General features: G+C 31.7%; 1 protein-coding gene across 3 annotated transcripts in view; it reads left to right on the top strand.

Annotated features, from left to right (window-relative positions):
* The window catches only part of LOC134723209 (uncharacterized), a 52,390-nt gene extending 34,249 nt beyond the window's left edge, over positions 1–18,141 (top strand). For 2 of the 3 annotated variants that reach the window (XM_063586834.1, XM_063586835.1), the window contains 9 exons: positions 2,544–2,603; positions 7,400–7,551; positions 9,560–9,732; positions 11,627–11,790; positions 15,007–15,106; positions 15,342–15,528; positions 15,642–15,786; positions 16,448–16,552; positions 17,896–18,141. In XM_063586834.1, the coding sequence (XP_063442904.1) occupies positions 2,544–2,603; positions 7,400–7,551; positions 9,560–9,732; positions 11,627–11,790; positions 15,007–15,106; positions 15,342–15,528; positions 15,642–15,786; positions 16,448–16,521 (1,055 nt within the window). In that variant the 3' untranslated portion in view covers positions 16,522–16,552; positions 17,896–18,141. Of the gene's footprint in view, positions 1–2,543; positions 2,604–7,399; positions 7,552–9,559; positions 9,733–11,626; positions 11,799–15,006; positions 15,107–15,341; positions 15,529–15,641; positions 15,787–16,447; positions 16,553–17,895 lie in introns of those variants that run through there. The other variant, XR_010108014.1, reaches the window with a different exon arrangement.
* The last annotated feature ends 280 nt before the right edge of the window (positions 18,142–18,421 follow it).

Raw genomic sequence — 18,421 nt, 5'->3', positions numbered from 1 at the left:
CTGGTATGGAAATTAAAACACAAATCTCAATTGTGTGAGACAAGATTCAATTGTGTGAGACAAAACTCAATTTTGTCAATTTTGTCTCACAAAAGTCAATTTTATGAAACAAAAGTCGATTTTGTATGCAAATTAGTTCACAGAATCCAAACTAAACTAATTTGCATACAAAATTGACTTTTGTCTTCCAATTTTCAAATAAGGTAACGAAAATAAGTCTGTGTACAAAATTGAATTTCGAGTACAAAACCACAAGAGTCCCATTCGGCCCCTCGTACTATCTACCTTAAACCACTATTCAAATTCGAATTCTCAGATAATTGTACATCTGTAGATTTGTTAATAACCATTAAGAGCCAAGATCTAATAGACCATCAAACATTAGCTGAAGGACCATCACACTTCGGCGCCGACTATCATACCTCTACGTGACAATCATAATTCAGCGTCCCTATAGCACCTTCGAGTTTTTAAAGCTAACCTGTTAAATGCTTTAATGGCTCTGTTCACCAAAAAAAAAAATGCTGTTGAGATAATTATGGAAGATTGGTCAACGTTGTTAATGTTTTAAGATGACATTTCGAAAAACATAAATATAAGTGTCCATGCTGGACAGATTTCTGGTTCTTTCCGGTTATATCAGTTCTTTGTTGAACATGTTCACATTTTCTATTTGCATTTTCAAATACCATTTAGACTCTAATATCAATCGAAATAGTATAATTGTCCACACTGTGTATGAAATGTCAAAAATTGTTTCAACAAAAGATGGACAAACTGAATTTACTCTAAATCAAAAAACGAGACGTACACTCACTAATGAGACCAGAATACATCACGACCAGAAAAGATAAAAACAAATTAAAATGTATTATTCACCAAATTGCCTACAATAAAGAAACAAACTCGATTCCGTATAGTAAGTTATAAAGGTCAATCATCAAATAGGTACTAAATATTTCATTTTTAATTTCTTTATGCGAGTCAATCAATGCGACAGACCTAACTGTATCTGCTGAAGTTCAATAAGATAGATGCGTTCAACATAGTCACCAAATTTTGAATGATTTAATATGAGAACATCATCTATATAACGGAATGTAAAATTAAAGGAAACTGTTAACTTCTTTTATTTCTCCCTGTATGAAGTCAGTCTCGTATGAATAAAGGAACAACACAGTTGATTCCTATAAGAATACCGATTGTTTGTAGAAAAAAACACGTACTCTGATCGTTAATATGTTGTAAATCATGATATCAAGCGTCGCGATAATGTCAGTATTACAGATTTTTTTTAATTGAATCTGTGTTATTTTATACAAAGTACGATTAATACATACCTAAGACAAGATACATGTATTTGTCATTCTTTGCTATGAAACAAATCTGGACCAACTCTTTTAATTTATTAGTCCACTACCATAAAAAGTCGAAGGGGACTTTAGGTTTGCACTACGTCCGTCTGTCTGTCTGTCCGTCCGTCAGTCTTTCAAATCAGTTTTCCACACTTTGTTCTTCGTTCTTGAAGATATTAATTTAATATTAGGTATATAGTTTTATCATGACAAAAATTGATCAAGTTGAAATTTTGGTTCCGGCCTGATTATTTTGTCCAGAGTTATGGTAAATAAAAAAAGCCATATCTTCTCATGGAGGTAGCAACATTAGGATTGATAAATTTGACCAATTTGCCTGGCTTAATCCTCAACTGAATCCATCGGTATTTTGAAGTTATTTTACCCATTGAAAAATTGTTTGCTTTTTTTAATTTTTTTTTATTATTTCTATGAAACCAAAACGAAAAACAAACGTGTTGTCGTTTTTCATTTTGTGTTAGTGTGGTGTTGTAAACAATCGTTTTAATTTCACCGTATTTATTTAATATTTCATTTTATTATTTTATTTTGTGATTTATTTGATATTTGAATATAATAATTTGATATTTTATTATGAATAAAAACAAGGACATTTGAAAGTGTTTGATTCATTAATCATCTTAGCTCAAAACATAAGTCAGGCGGTCTATTCTGTTCCCATTAAGTAGTAAACACACCGGAGTATCAATGACTTTGAATTCACTTTAGTGTTTCTTTTTTACTTTTTGATATTCTCCAAAAAAACTATGAAGGAACCCACATATACACGGATCAAAGTAATTAGATTGTATTGGTTTGAATAGGGATTTAAAAAAGTGGTTTCCCAGCATACATTGTAGGTTGTAACAAAAATAGAGTTTCGAAACTGGTAATGAATAAGTTGTTATGCGAATGTAAGAGAAATTACCAACGGCTTCTTTATAAAAAATGCAACAGATTATTAACAGAGACATCATTGAGAGTAGGTGATGAATATAAAAGATGACCATAAATATGCATTTATCAAATTCACTGTACAACACCATTGTCTTAAACCCTCGATATTGATTAAATGGAATATCGTTTTATTTCTTGTATCTTTATGTGTTTGTATCAGAGTAGTGGTCCTATGAAACATGCAAAGTAAAATAAAAGTTTGTTCTAACATTTTACCTTGTTTTTTCATAGGTACACAATTACCGTCCACAAAACAACCGTACATCCATCAAGGACCACGTTATACTTTCGGTAAGTTATAACATTATAAGATATATAAAGAATGTTATAATGATATCATATCAATCAAATTCTGTGAATAAACACCGACGCTGGCTTATATTCCTGAAATATCCCCCTCCCCCTCAAGATATTATAATTTATCCTTCCTTGTACGAGACCCACATATTTACTTGGATTTTTAAATTGATAGCATGCCACTCTACCAGGAAATGTTATCCTCACTCAGAGTCGACAATTTACTACCCGTAGTCATAAATATCCTATTTTGGTCGAAAAAGCAAACACACTTCTATGTAAGTTTTGGGTTTGACCCAATTGGAGATCAAAGAATTGTCTTAGTTGAACTCATCACACTTCTATGAAACCCTGAAACAGTTAGTAAAATAAGTTTAGAAAGTAAGCGTAAGCTAAATAGTTTGGCAGTTTCAGAAATACATGTACTTAGTTGATAAGATTATGCAAAGCCGATATTGTTTTGAACATTCAATTAAGAATTGAATGATTCTTTTTGTAAATTTATTGGGGTGTAAAAGTGTTGACCGAAGTACATTTTGTATGAAGCGCGGAAGCGCTTCATTCTTAAAATGTACGCACGGTCAACGTTTTTACAACCCTATAAAGTTACAAAAAGAAGCATTCAATACTTATAATTACATTTTTTAGCTAGGATTATAAAAACACGATTTTCATGAAGTTTAATTTTTAAATTCACCTGTGCACTTTATTGTGGGACCTCGTGTCATCATGAATGAAATGTTATTGTCTCATGCAATTGTTTACGAAATAAATAAATTGTGATGTGCAATTAGCCAATCAGAATAACGTATAATAATGAAACATACATCTAATGTAATTATTTTGAAATTGGTTGTGTGTCACTGTGTGTGTCTACTACAAAGCTGTCGTGGCGGTTTTCTACCGTCATATACATCAATTTGCATTGAAAAGGCAGTTGTTAATTTGTTTTATTTATATTCATTATAACTTATTATGCATACCATGCTGAAAATGAGTTTTTTTAACTAATTCAAGTGATAATCAATCTTCTTTGTTTGATAGGGAGGGCTAAGGCCGTGTTCATACCAAACGCCGTGTACAGTAAACATGTTTACATTTGGTTTAATGAACTGTACACTAGTTTCACATAAGATTTGTCCACATCTATACACCTTGTTTAGTTACCTGTACATAAGATTTGTTCACACTTGTAAACTATATGTCATTTAAATGTTCATTACGTAGAAACCGAATTCAAACTTTCAAACAACTTTTCTAGCAGTAAGGGAACGACCATTTGACTTTAAAAAAAAAGGAGGATGGATTTTTCCACAATTTGATTGAAAAAAAAATTGGGTCATACAGATGATTAGAATGAAAAAAATATTCTGAATCCAAAGTTTCCCCATACATTATAGTGTTAAATATTGAATTGCTATCATCGAAATAAATATTAACTTTTGCGCGAGAAAAAAATCGGACTCATACCCCCCCTTTGTTTTTAAAGTAAAGTGGTTGCTCCTTTAAGAAAGTAATTATGGATGATTTGCAGTAGTTTAAAGATGTCTCGACTACGTATTAAAAAAAGGCTGCATCAGCTAAGACTGCTTGCTTATAGACAGAGAAAAAGAATTGCGATTTAAAGGATCAGTACATTTCTATCTTTTCTGTTTGTTTCAAATGATATTTTTTCTACAAGTTTTTCTTTGGCAAAAGAAGAGGGTGATATTTTTTTTTATTTCTAATTGTATTTTAACGGATCTGAGATTCTACACAAACAAACAAGTAACCTCACCCTTTTTCAGTAATGCATTAATGAGTGAATCGTTGTTTGAAAAAATACCAGTGGCAAATATTTCTGTCAAGTGTGTACGTCCAGTCGATATGGGAAGACCTTTTCTAATAAATTATGTGTTCGGCAAAGATGATGGATGAGTCTTGATAGAGGTTTCCAGATTTGCTACCGTACCAACCGTAGAACGAAGTGGGAGCCGTCATTAAACTTTTGAAAATTATTGATGTATACACTTTATATCAACAAATGTTTTAGGAATCATGTGCAGAACTGTTTTGAGAATTTTTGGCTGTAATTTGGGACTAATTTCATGTGGTTTCTTCTTGTATTCGTAGGAAACAATAGTGTGTGCACTCGATTATGCTTTCAGGCAACCGTTGCAAGTAACCGTCGGTACGAAAGGTTTATAGTTAAGAGTTATTTCCCCGTGAAACTACTTAGATACAAATAAGCTAAATTACAAAACAAATTTAAAACTTTATAAATTTTGTTTGTAATAACTTTATGTATCATTATAAAATGTGAAAGTTTTGTATTTATTTTGGTAAGTTTTTAGAAAACATGATCAAATAAAATGTATTTGAACAAAATAAATTGACCTTTATAACAAAAGAAAAAATGACAAAATTGATATAAAACCAATAATTTGCTCAGTCAGTTCGCGTTCAGTCTGTGTACATTTGTCACGGGATATAGAAATAAAATATAATAACGTCCAGGGAGACATGCTTTTTATTAAAAATTTACACTCTGTTACATTTGGTCCTGTTAATTTTATTACTATGATTAGGTGTCAAAACGTATGATTTCTTATTATTGTACTGATTATGTGTGTCTCATTGACACTCACACCACATCTTCCTATATCTACATAATTATACTTTTAAATAACATTGCCTTGTGATCATTTTGTGTAATATGTAATATATCTGTTGTATATATATGTGTAAGAATTGAATAAAGATAGAAAAAAAATCAGACGTCCGAAATGCAGTTATAAAAAATACAAGGTCGTTTACATCTTCAATTTAAACAATTATGCATAGAGATATGACTGATATCGAAGTTACTTGGCATCCTTCCTTTTGGACAATTATCTTTACCGTCGGGCGTAAAGTTTTTCTTTATAAAAAAAAACCCTCATGAAATCAATATGATCTATAAATTTTAGAAAAATGCCCTTTTTTAAAACACAACTGTTCATATATATTTTTCGCAGTAAGCCGAGAGAGAAAACTCAGAAAACTGGAGTTTAACTATTTAAAGTAATATCGTATTCATGATACAAGTACATACAAACCTGAACAAATTACATAGAACCATTTACCAACCGATGAAAATTATCCTTAATTCGGATAGTATTTCCCGTAAAACATATTCATATTGAATTAGACTAAGTGTAAATAACGCGTCAAATTATTGCCGTTATCAGTGAACAAATTCGCTGTGTTGTATGAAGTTTTTTCTGGCAATGCTGTACGACAAAAGGATAAATGGATGGATATTGGTTTAACATTACCCCTCGTTGATTATTTTATACTACTCGCAGACACGTGCAATACACTATTTGACTTGCGACAATATTTACAAATATTAATGTAATAACAATGTCTAGTAAAATAATAATAATAAGCTAACACGATGAAGTACATGGAACATCGTGATGATAAATATTTCGACTCAAAAAATGGTTTTCGATAGTGTCATAAAATTTATATTTATTCTTTAAGTAATTAATATAATCAACAATTTTATTAAAAAGTTCAGTAACAAAATATAAGGAAAAAGATAGATCGATAGTTTTACAATGTGTTTTGCGTTTTATGAAAAAAAAATGTTGCTCAAATGATCGAAAAGATGGCTTAATTAGTGAAAAATTATTTTAATGAGAAAATAACGTACTCATTTTTGCCATTAGCACGTGTACTAGTTCAGTGACGCATCCAGAACTTTTCATAAAATGAGGGGGGAGGCGGCGCTCCATCCATGCTTCAGTGATTCCCAATATAATTAACCAAATTTTTGCCACGAAAAAGGGGGAGGGGAGTCCCCCTTCCCCTGGATCTGTCTATGTAGTCATTAACGACACCAGTAAGGTGCAAGTAAGATATTAGATATTATTAATAAGTCATTTCTAATTATTCCAAATTATATTTAAGTATTAGAAAACATTCTTTATTCTAATCCTTTTACTAATATACAGAAAACAAAAACATAGCCATACAGAAACGCAAATCTATATTTAGAATATAAAGGTCGAGGCAACTCAGTTCCAGTAAGGACTGTTTGATTCATTATCTTTTGCACAAAATTAATTTTATCGTATAAAATCACGTGCAAGGTTTTCTAGAAGCAGTGAAATCGTAATAAAATAAAAGATTTAGGTTTTTATCACTGATATGCAATTTTGTTGCTCTATTTTTATCATGATACATATATTAATCTCATGCATTAAGTGAAACCTCCCAAACAGCACCAACGGTTGAGTTACGTACCAACCGTACCTGATACGTAGCAAATGTGGAAACCTCTGATAAGGGGCTAATAAGGCTACGTAAAGTGTTTTATAACAAATAAATATATCAAGTTTAGACAAATGTTTCTGTAAAGAACTTTATTAATAAGTGTTATAAGTATCAATTTTATATAAAAATCGTTTCTTTTTTTACGTATAAATAGAAAAAATACAGTTCGGAATGCCTAGTTTTGTGTACACTGAACCTACACAAGGCCTATATCGACTATCGACTGCATGTAGGCAAAACATGATTTAAACTACATGTAAACATTGAGTTTTGTCAATGGGAACGTAATTATGTTTAGTTTATGTGTGAGTTACACTAACATAACACCGAGTTTAGGTCAATGTGAACACGGCCTAATTCAAGTGATAATCAATCTTCTTTGTTTGGAAGGGGAGGGAGTTCTGTTAAATTATCTAAGAATACACTACGATATATTTGTATTATCATTACTTTCAGTTTATTTGACATTCGTTTAAATCTTACTACAGGTTGTTTAGAAAATGGAAATGTTGTGGTAAAAGGCGTATCTTCAGGAGCAAATATAACAATAGTTGGTGATCAGTGTAAAAATAAAACCCAAACATCCTCTGGATCATCGATCACAATAGAAGCAATATGTTTATCATCCCAAATCTTTACGGTTAGTTCTAAGATTATTGTGATAAGTTTTTCCTTAATTTAGAATTATATGTTATGTAAAAAAAATGAAATATTTACATCTTTATCTCTATGATATTTATTCCAACTGATGAAGTATATTGGAATCTGTAAAGATCATCATGATTCTTATACTAATTCGCGTGACTAAAAATAGTTACAAAAGAGTTTCCAAAAATCATTAATGTTTTCCTCGTATGTAACAAAGACCAAATTATACTTATTTTCGAATTTCTGTATGACTTTTGGTCGGTTCTCGTTTATGTCATGGCCATGTCAGATTGTTATCGACTTACGAGTTTGAATATCCTCTCTGTGTATTCCACCTTTCTATAACCTTCATTTTGACTCATATTATCGGTTTAATATGTTTAAGTAGAGGTCGGTCATTTACAAACGTATCAACCGTATCGTGTACGTTGACGTATCCGCATCTGCAGATATATTAAAAACTATTATGTGATCCCGAGCTTATTAATAAGACCATACTTCATTTAAAAAAAACTAATTGGAAACTTCGAAACAATCAAACATACACTTTTAATATTTGTAATAGTGGTGTTTTGTAAAAAAATAAATAAGGGGTTCTATTAACTACTTTTACACGCCCTTAAAAAGGAGCCAATGTAGGGCAGGTACACGAATATCGTACACAATCCTTTAATAATTTAGTTTAAAAACATTTCAAGATCTTATATGAATAAACACACAAAAAATCAAATGTACTACTTATATACACGTAAGGAACTTTGAATATTGTTCATTTGAGATTTTATCATAAAAGGTAATAGAAAGTACTGAGTATCACTCTATTTGTCAAATATCAATTTGGTTCTACGTGAGCACAAGTTCATACACAAACAAACGATTTTACCGTATTCACTCCTATCATGCCTGTAAACTGTTCCAACTATCCGGAATATCTTTAAATGAAGGGTTACATAATCCACAAAAAATCGATATTTCCTTATTGTTTTGTAAATTTCTGCATTAGAAATTAATCAGTCGCCCATTTGCATTATTGAAAGTACATATATTAAAGCTCGGGATCATTATACTGTTTTTTTGGTATATCTGCAGATGCGGATACGTCAACGTTGATACGTCTCTAAATGACCGACCTCTAATACAAACACACACGACATATTATTGCGACATAAACAGTGACCCTGTACATGTACTGCACTAGACCGATACAAAGAGTAGCATTTAGCATTTAGCAAACTGTGTCACGAATTTATCTTTTTTATTCGTAAAGGGTACTATCTCGGTATGAGAAATTTAGATATACTTCTTAAAATGATTATATCTATTCTTGCTACTGTTGTCATAGTGATCCACATATAAGACATTAAAACAATATTTGATGTCTGCGTGAATAGTTCAATGATCAAGTCTTCAATATTTAGAACCTACTTGCTCTAGTGTATATAAAAAAAATGCATACCACTAAAATTAAATAATTAAGAACATTTTAATATCACAAATGTTATCAACAACATTAACCAGAACATTCAATGAGTAACGGCATGACAAATAGTCTGCTTTGAATTTTAAAATGAATTGGCTACATATGATGTGTACATTATGTGTGTGGATAAGAAACAAGACATATAATGTCCACACGGAAGAATTGGACACGCGGACAACCATTTTTCAATGTCTAGTCCGTTAAAGTTGTTGCTAGGAGATCATTTAAGATAGAGAAACACATGTAAAAAGGTCTTTTATTACGAAGACATCACTATTAAAACTTGTGACCCAATCTGCATTGACTCGCACATCAAAATATTATTAATGTCTTACTTCAGTTAAAATGTAATAAGAATATACATTAATTGCAGAATATTTTACTTAGAGATTCATACAAAACATATTGGATAATGAGACAGAGATTGAGACGAGAGCGAGCGAGAGAGAGAGAGAGGGAGATTTCACTGGACTATCAAATGTAAAAAAAAAACATGTTTATTAAAAGTTTATTTTTTCAGAGTAATCGAACAGTGACATTCACTATAAAAGATGAAGTTTTTGATGGAAATAGATCTGCACAAAACACTCCACTGATAAATGGAGGACAGAATAGTCATGTTTTTACAGTCAATTGTCAGAGTTTGACAGATAGAGGGATGAATGTCTATATAGTTCATGGAATGGGTGTCATGTAAGTTAGGTTTCTGAACGATTAAAAACAAATTAACTCATTGTGACAATTTGATGCTTAACACTTAATATTTTTTTAGTATTGGCTACTGGCTATCAGACACTCAAGTTGACAAAAACAATATATTTATAAAGCCAAATAAGTATAAAGTTGAAAAGCATACATAATTCTTATTTCCTAGTATCGTATCCTAATTGCCAACTTATATTTTTTTTTATTTTTTTTATGAATAAAACCTTCTAAAGATCGAAAAGAAAGAAACGTAATATCAAAGGATTACATTCATCTATAGCAATGATGTCCAATCGCCAAATATATCATATTTTATCAGGTTCTTGATTCTCATATTTCCAAGTGAATTTGACGCCAAAAATACCCACACAACTCGCAGGCATCTTCATTGTCATTCTCTCTTGCTAGTATTTATATATAACCCCAATCGTAATGCGTTGACATGTATAGAACCTAAGATACATAAAACAACAAAAATGTTTCTATTGACGTAATCACAATCTCCTTCTATTTACTTCGATGTTAACGTTACCAAAAGATACGTATGTCGACTTAACATTAGTTACAAGGCGAGTGTCAATAGTGAAGTAGGATCTGGTTATTCTCAGTAGCGGAGAAATTGCGACAACCTTTAAAGTTTAAGAGGGAGTTGTGTTCGTTTATATGTTCCTTGTAGGGGTACGTTTATTATTATTCTGAATTAAATCACTACTGCCGTCAGCATACCTTAGGTAAGTCTCACTCATTATGAAACCGTACATTTACCCATTTATATCAATTCTATCAAGGTTAGTGGTAATAGTTAACATTTCTTCATTTTTTTGTAAATATTAGAAAATTGGATATGTTTGAAGGAAGAGATAGTTTTAAATTATTATGTGGTTTAATTTTTGGGTCTATTTCGTTTAGATTCGTGTTGCTCAGTCTTTCATTTTGTATAATGTGTTTTGTGAATTTGGTTTTCCCTTTTGATATCTTTATTCTCTCTTTATGTGAACATTTTTCTGTCATTATGCCATATCAATTGTCCGGTTTTATACGATAACTTTGAAATTTCGACTTCGTTATAATATTGAATCAATGCTATAATCAATGTTAATCTAAAATTACCGTCTAATTCTTTGTTGTTGACTCTTGCATATGTCAAGTGTTTGATCTGTACACATAAATACCTAAATTTACCATACATATATTTATTCTAGGCGCTATTGCATATTATAATTTACATAAATCTTGCTGTTTACCTTGCTCAGCTAAAAATTCGTAAGAATAAATAAGGAATAACGTTGAGAATGGAAATGGGGAAAGAACAACCCGACCAAAAAGCAGAAAACAGCACAAAACCACCGATGGGTCTTCATCATAGAAAAAACAACCCACTCCTGGTGCCGGACCTTAGCTGCCCCTTTAACACAAATGTGTATACCTCCATGCAACGCAGAATAAACAACCAACAAAACCCATAGTAAAACTCATTTTTAAAATCATAACATAACAAACGACTACTAGCAGTTACTGACTGCAAGCTTCAAACTGATTGAAAGATTATGTTTCTGAATCATGAAAATAAGGCATTATACCTCCCATTAGGGGTTAATCGTCATACCATCATAAATTATATATGTGAAGAACATAATATGTCACCAATTGGTTTTTAGAATAAATGTGTATATTTCCGATCCAAGACTCTATGCATGAATCAATTTCAATTAATGAATTCATCAATTCATGATACTAGTATACAAGGTGCATTTTTTAAATACTTTTTGTCTGGTAAGAAGTTAAAAGTTTTGGTAGCTAAAATGACACGTGTGAAATATTTAAAATTGTTACATTCATTTAAGATTCTTTAAGTTTTATATGATAGGTGTTCTTGTTTCAGAAATTCGGCGACTGTTAAAATACCTACTGAAATAGAAACAGTTAGAATGCGCATAAAGTCTGATGTATACAGCACTCGAGACGATGTTACAGATTTGCCAGATATGTCCTCAGTTTATATTGGTGACAAATTTTACCTGTACCTAGTTTACAATGGAAAAGATAGTAAGACAGTAAATACGAATCTATTTTCAAATATAAAATCAACTAAAATGGAGCAATCACTGAAAAAAGTGAGATTGCCTTTTCAGTATGAGTACCTTCAGATAACTATCTTAACTATATTAAAGGTTTTTTCCCCAATAATCACCATAATAAAAAAAATTAAAGAAATTGTTGTAATTCAGTTCTAAAAAACCATAGCAACCGATATGTTCTATACAGATTACAAGAACATTCAGATTTAACTTTACATTAATGTTATCATATAAATGTTATTTATATGACCTGCTGTAATGAGAGTGCTATTTTAACTGTAACCTGAAGCATACCAGACCAAATAAGTTACAAGAAATTATATGCACCTATCATACAAGTGAGAGGTTGGGATACGTTTGAACCAGGTTAAATATACCGTTTTCTACATAAGGAAATGCCTCTACATAGTATGGAATATAAAAGTTGTTGTCTATTCGTTTGATGTGTTTGATCTTTTGATTTTTACCAATTGATAATTGGTTATCAAAAATACCAGGATTATAATTTTATACGCCAGACGCGCGTTTCGTCTACATAAGACTCATCAGTGACGCTCAAATCAAAATAGTTAAAAAAGCCAAACAAATACAAAGTTGAAGAGCATTGAGGACCAAAAATTCCAAAAAGTTGTGCCAAATACGGCTAAGGTAATCTACTCCTTGGGTAAGAAAATCCTTAGTTTTTCGAAAAATTCAAAGTTTTGTATACAGAAAATTTATAAAAATGACCACAAAATTGATATTCATGTCAACACCGAAGTGCTGACTACTGGGCTGGTGATACCATCGGGGACGAAACGTCCACCAGCAGTGGCATCGACCCAGTGGTGTAAATAGTTATCAAAAATACCAGGATTATAATTTATACGCCAGACGCGCGTTTCGTCTACATAAGACTCATCAGTGACGCTCAAATCAAAATAGTTAAAAAGCCAAACAAATACAAAGTTGAAGAGCATTGAGGACCAAAAATTCCAAAAAGTTGTGCCAAATACGGCTAAGGTAATCTACTCCTGGGGTAAGAAAATCCTTAGTTTTTCGAAAAATTCAAAGTTTTGTATACAGAAAATTTATAAAAATGACCACAAAATTGATATTCATGTCAACACCGAAGTGCTGACTACTGGGCTGGTGATACCCTCGGTGACGAAACGTCTACCAGCAGTGGCAAATGACCTATCGTTTTAAATTTAAATGAAATACGGTTTTGTTTTCTATTTTACTTTTTATAAATAAACTTTAAGGTAAAACAGTTCTAATATATCTTTACCCGTAAACAGAAATAAGATATGGTGTGTGTGCCAATTAGGCAACTCTCCATTAAAGTCCAGGTCACAATTTGTCAATGGTAAACCATAAAAGAGGAACGAAAGATACCTAAGGGACAGTCAAACTCGTAAATCTAAAACAAACTGACAACGCCATGGCTAAAAATGAAAAAGACAAACAGAAAAACAATAGGACACATGACACAACATAGAAAACTAAAGAATAAACAACACGAACCCCACCAAAAACTAGGGGTGATCTCAGGTGCTCCGGAAGGGTAAGCAGATCCTGCTCCACATGCGGCACCCGTCGTGTTGCTTATGTGATTACAAATCCGGTAAATAGTCTAATTCGGTAGGTCAAATTCATGAAAGGGAAGGGGATTGTAGTTACGACGTAAGGAACATATCCGATATCATTTGTGAAACGGTTATTCCATAACGGTCAACCAACTCGTGATGGCGTCCGTAAAATTTACGAAGGGATGATTTCAACTTCACCATTTGGAACTCTTGGTTTAATAGCTTCCTTGTGAGCAGTAACCCTCTATCAAGAAAATCATGATAGGAAATGCAAGCACGGGAATATCGTATCAATTGGGAGATATATACCCCGTATGCAGGTGCTGCTGGAATGTTGCTACTTAGAAATGGAAAGTTCACAATTGGAAAGCTGAAATCATCTCTTTTGTCGTAAAGTTTTGTCTTCAACCGACCCTCATTGTCAATTTCTAGATGTAAGTCAAGATATGAAGCCGACTTAACTGTATCTGTAGTATCCTTTATCTCCAATTCGATGGGATAGATGCGATCCACATAGTCACCAAATTTTGAATTGTTTAGTGAAAGAACGTCATCTATATAGCGGAAAGTAGAGTTAAAGGATATTGCTAACTTCTTATCTTTCTTCCTAAGAAGTTCCTGCATGAAGTCAGCCTCATAATAATAAAGAAACAAGTCAGCAAGTAGAGGGGCACAGTTTGTTCCCATTGGGATGCCGACAGTCTGTTGAAAAACACGTCCTCCGAACGTAACAAATATGTTGTCAATCAAGAAATCAAGCATCTTGATAATATCGGTTTCAGAGAATTTTTTGTTTGAATCAGAATGATTCTTTACAAAGTATGATTTATCCCTCCCTAAGACAAGATACTGGTATCTACGTTGGCCATTCTTTTTTATGAAGCAAAGTAATACCAACTCTTTTAATTTGTCTTTTAGTTTGGAATGTGGAATACTTGTGTAAAGAGTAGAAAAGTCAAATGTTTTAATACTGTTACAAGATGAAAGAGAGTTAGATTGTATGTACTCTAAAAGATCTTTGGAATTTTTAAGTATCCACATCTGATTCACGCCACCTCTAGAATAGGCAGTTTCACAATAACTTTGAAGCCCGTCTTTGATTGCTGATAAAATGGATGTTAATAATATAGAAAGGGGTTTCGTGGAGCACTTGGAAGACCCAGCAATATACCGTTGTTTGTAAGGACACTTATGTAGTTTAGGTATCCAATACAGTGATGGAAGATCCAGTTCTTCATCTTTGGTTGAAATACCAAAGGAACAAAGAACAGACCTATGATTATCCAGGATTTCCTCTTTGGTAAGTGTCGTGAGGGTATATGTTGGGTTTCCAAGTGAATTGTCTATACCTAATTCGTTTATCAAACAATTAATGTAATGACTTTTACAGATAAAAACGATGTTATTTGGGGCTTTGTCTGCGGGGACAACAACATATTCATCATTGAGGTCAGATAGGTGTTTAGCAACATTTGGATCTTTGAAGATTGACGTAGCATGGGCATTGATGGACCCATAAAGTTCTTTCAATAGTTAAAGACAGTAGTAAAGTATATACATAAGTATTCTGTTAATAGTAACCATGTGCATAAAAAAACGAATTTATTTTGTAGAATATAAGATTGTCCCGACAAAATGTACAGCTTTTGAGGGAGCATATGCAGCAGAACCAGCATCGTCTGTCTCAAATGTTTTGCTGTGGACAAGAGACGGGTATTTATAACGGAAATAAAACACTTTGAAATAATTAGAACAATCCTAGTAAAGTTAAATAAAATGAAGTTTACTATTTTTAAAAATAGTATGTTATAACGTTGTAAATCATTCGGTGTTTCTTGAAATGTACTTAAGGTGTTGAAACCACTGTAAAAAGTAATTATCACGTCCATATTGCAGTACATTCATTTTCCTTTATCAGTGAATCATAAGATCTATATTATGATTGCAGTTGTATTTCGGATCCAGCTATATCATATCGACTGATGCATAATTTTAAAACAATGACAAACGACTCTCGTGTGGTATATGCAGAGATGTTTGGATTTCAGTTTCACAGCAGCACAGAAATCACATTTCTGTGTGAAGTGAAAATATGTAAACCCGGCGATGGCAGCACTGATTGCATTCTAAAGTCGGTAAGTTAGAAATTAACGAATATATGCAATACTTTTTTCTGATGCGTATCAATTTTTTTTCACATACGGATAACAAAGCGTTTAATAATTGTTAAACTTTATTTTTTCTCAAGGATCAAACATGTAGAGATGAATCTAAATGGACAGCAAAAAGACGAAAAAGAGAGTCCAATCACGATGGTGGCTTTAAAGTTATGGGCAAGATTCAAATAGAAAGTCAATTTACTGATTACCGTTCTTCTCAAGATAATTCTGCAGGTATATATATATATATATATATAGAGAGAGAGAGAGAGTTGTAATATGTTATCATAAAATAAATACTAACAATGTAGTATAAACAATCAAAGCTACAGAACCGGACTTTGATTTCTGCAATCAAAGTTTGATATTAAACTTTGTATTTTGATAAAATCTTACAAATCTTAATACTACAAAAGAATAAATGTAAAGTACAAATTTGGTTAGATCCTTTCATATAATAAAGCTTTGTAAATTATGATTTTACTTGATTTAAAAGACTTATTATCTTATAAATATTGACGATAATTACGGTCACATAAACGTCTGTAATGTAGAAATAATCACAATTTGAACACAAACCCATCCTGTAAAAATTGTATCTGCTTTCAAGCATTGGGGCAATAAGAAAAGAGTTTAAACAAATTACATCGTGATGGGTAAAGTCCATATGTGTTGCTCAAAATGAAGCTTTTACACAAGAGCAACACAACGTTTGCAACATGTGGAGCAGGATCGGCTTTCCCTTTCGATGAATCTGAGATAACAGTTTAGTTTATTTGCCATGGTGTTGTTAGTTTGTAATCTACATGTGAGATTTGATGTCACTTTTGGTATATTTTGCCCCTTTTATATCAAATATTTTAAGTATGAAATCACTATTTATTTTTTCTTTTAGGAGTGTTACAGATTAATTGGATGTATTTGATTGCAACGTACATTTTCCTTCAGATTAAATGGCATATCATTTAATTCATAACGACAATTTTTTTCAAATACACAGGTAAGTGGCAATTCACACATACATGTACTTAGATATGCCATATCAACTCTCTCGAGCATGTTGCAACTCAAAAATTTAAAATTTAAAATCGGGAAACTGAGATAACCATGTTTTCTGTTATGAGTTCAATTGTTTGATAAAAAAAAATGAGATGATGTTGTATGAATGTCGTAAAAACAATTTTCCACAACAGATGAAAAGACACAGAACTTAATATTTACACATTGTTCAACAATGAGCACAATCCATACCGTATCATCAGCTGTAAAAGTACCCAAAAAGTCAAATGTGAAGCAATTCGAACGATATTATTTATGTTAAAAATAATGAACGAAAAACCAATGATAAATTACAACAAACATAATTACTGAAAAACAGTCTTCTGACTTCGGTAGGTCACATACAGAATTTAGCGGGTATCCAATGGTTTAAAGGCGTAAACCCTTTACCTTATCTGGGACAGTAGCGTACCACTACGGCATAAGAACAAACTACGGAAATAATTTCAAAAAGGCTTATCTCGTCAGATGAACACAAATAGAAATTCATCTAACAAAAACACAAAGTGGACGTGGTATGGTACTTTTTCATCCCCACATAATCATTATGATATGATTTACATATTTGCCGTATAGTTAGTTAAATAAACCTGTCCTTGTTTGATAATATATAATTATACACGATTGGTTGACGAACAGATAGATCTGCTGTATATTTAGGCAAATTTGCTCCTTACGCAAATACTTTATTTATATACCCAAAAAATTGCGCGTAGGGGATCTCAACCTATGTTTTATGAATAGTAGTAGAAATATTTAGATATTAAAATCGTACTACAGTAATTGTCATTTGAAAACAAATGGGATACAGTGGGAAGGTGAAATGCCTTTATCGAAAACTTTGCAGTCGTTGGAAAGTGATAGTATTTTTTTTTACGGGAAACGTTATTTTGTTCTTCAACTGGTGAAAGTTGGATTTATTTTTTTTTAAATCAAAAGCTACATTTGTTATTATGTTTTTAAAAATCATATAAGGATATGTGTGCCTATTTCAACGATGAATTATCAATGGAAACCTTTATATTGAAAATGCATTATAACAACTATTTCAGAATGATTACCATTCTAGAAAACAAGTGCTTTAATGTTCCTTGATATACTGTATGTTGAACACTATAAAGATGCCGTCCACCAATCAAAGATTTTTTTAGCTTAGTTATATATAAATATTGAAATTTTGATGCCGAGAAAGTATACAAGAAACTTTCCATAAAGGTGGATGGTAAAAGGAAAAATAAAACATTTACAAGTTTAAGTAAATAATATTGATTAACTTTGTTTCAGATTTGAATACAACACTTTATACAGATTTGAATACAACACTTTATACAGATTTGAATACAACACTTTATACAGATTTGAATACAACACTTTATACAGATCTGCATTACCGGTTCATCTACACTTACATAATATGTCTTACTTTCCACTATAAGCAAATGCCTTGGTGAAGTCATTCTAGACGTATTTTCATGGTATTGTGATAAAACATTGTAATTTCTACTGCAATAAAGTGATATGGATGGGTTTTTTTTCTTTTGACTTATAACAAAATCATTTCGATGTTGCATATTTTTTTCCTCAAAATTTGGAATCTTTTTTATTCCAAAAAGAAGGTTCGATTGTGAGAAGTATGAGCATATCGTCTAAATTTGCTGGTCAGCGCTAGTAACAAACACACAAAAAACTGTAAAAGGGTATATTAATTATTCAAAACAAACAACTGATTGTAAATTTTCGGATGCATATGTTATAAGTATAATTGGTTGATAGTTTACAAAATATACCAACATTATCAGGCGCTTATTAT

Source organism: Mytilus trossulus, chromosome 6, assembly GCF_036588685.1.
Source record: "Mytilus trossulus isolate FHL-02 chromosome 6, PNRI_Mtr1.1.1.hap1, whole genome shotgun sequence".
Lineage (NCBI taxonomy): Eukaryota > Metazoa > Mollusca > Bivalvia > Mytilida > Mytilidae > Mytilus > Mytilus trossulus.
This window is presented reverse-complemented; position numbering and strand designations above follow the sequence as displayed.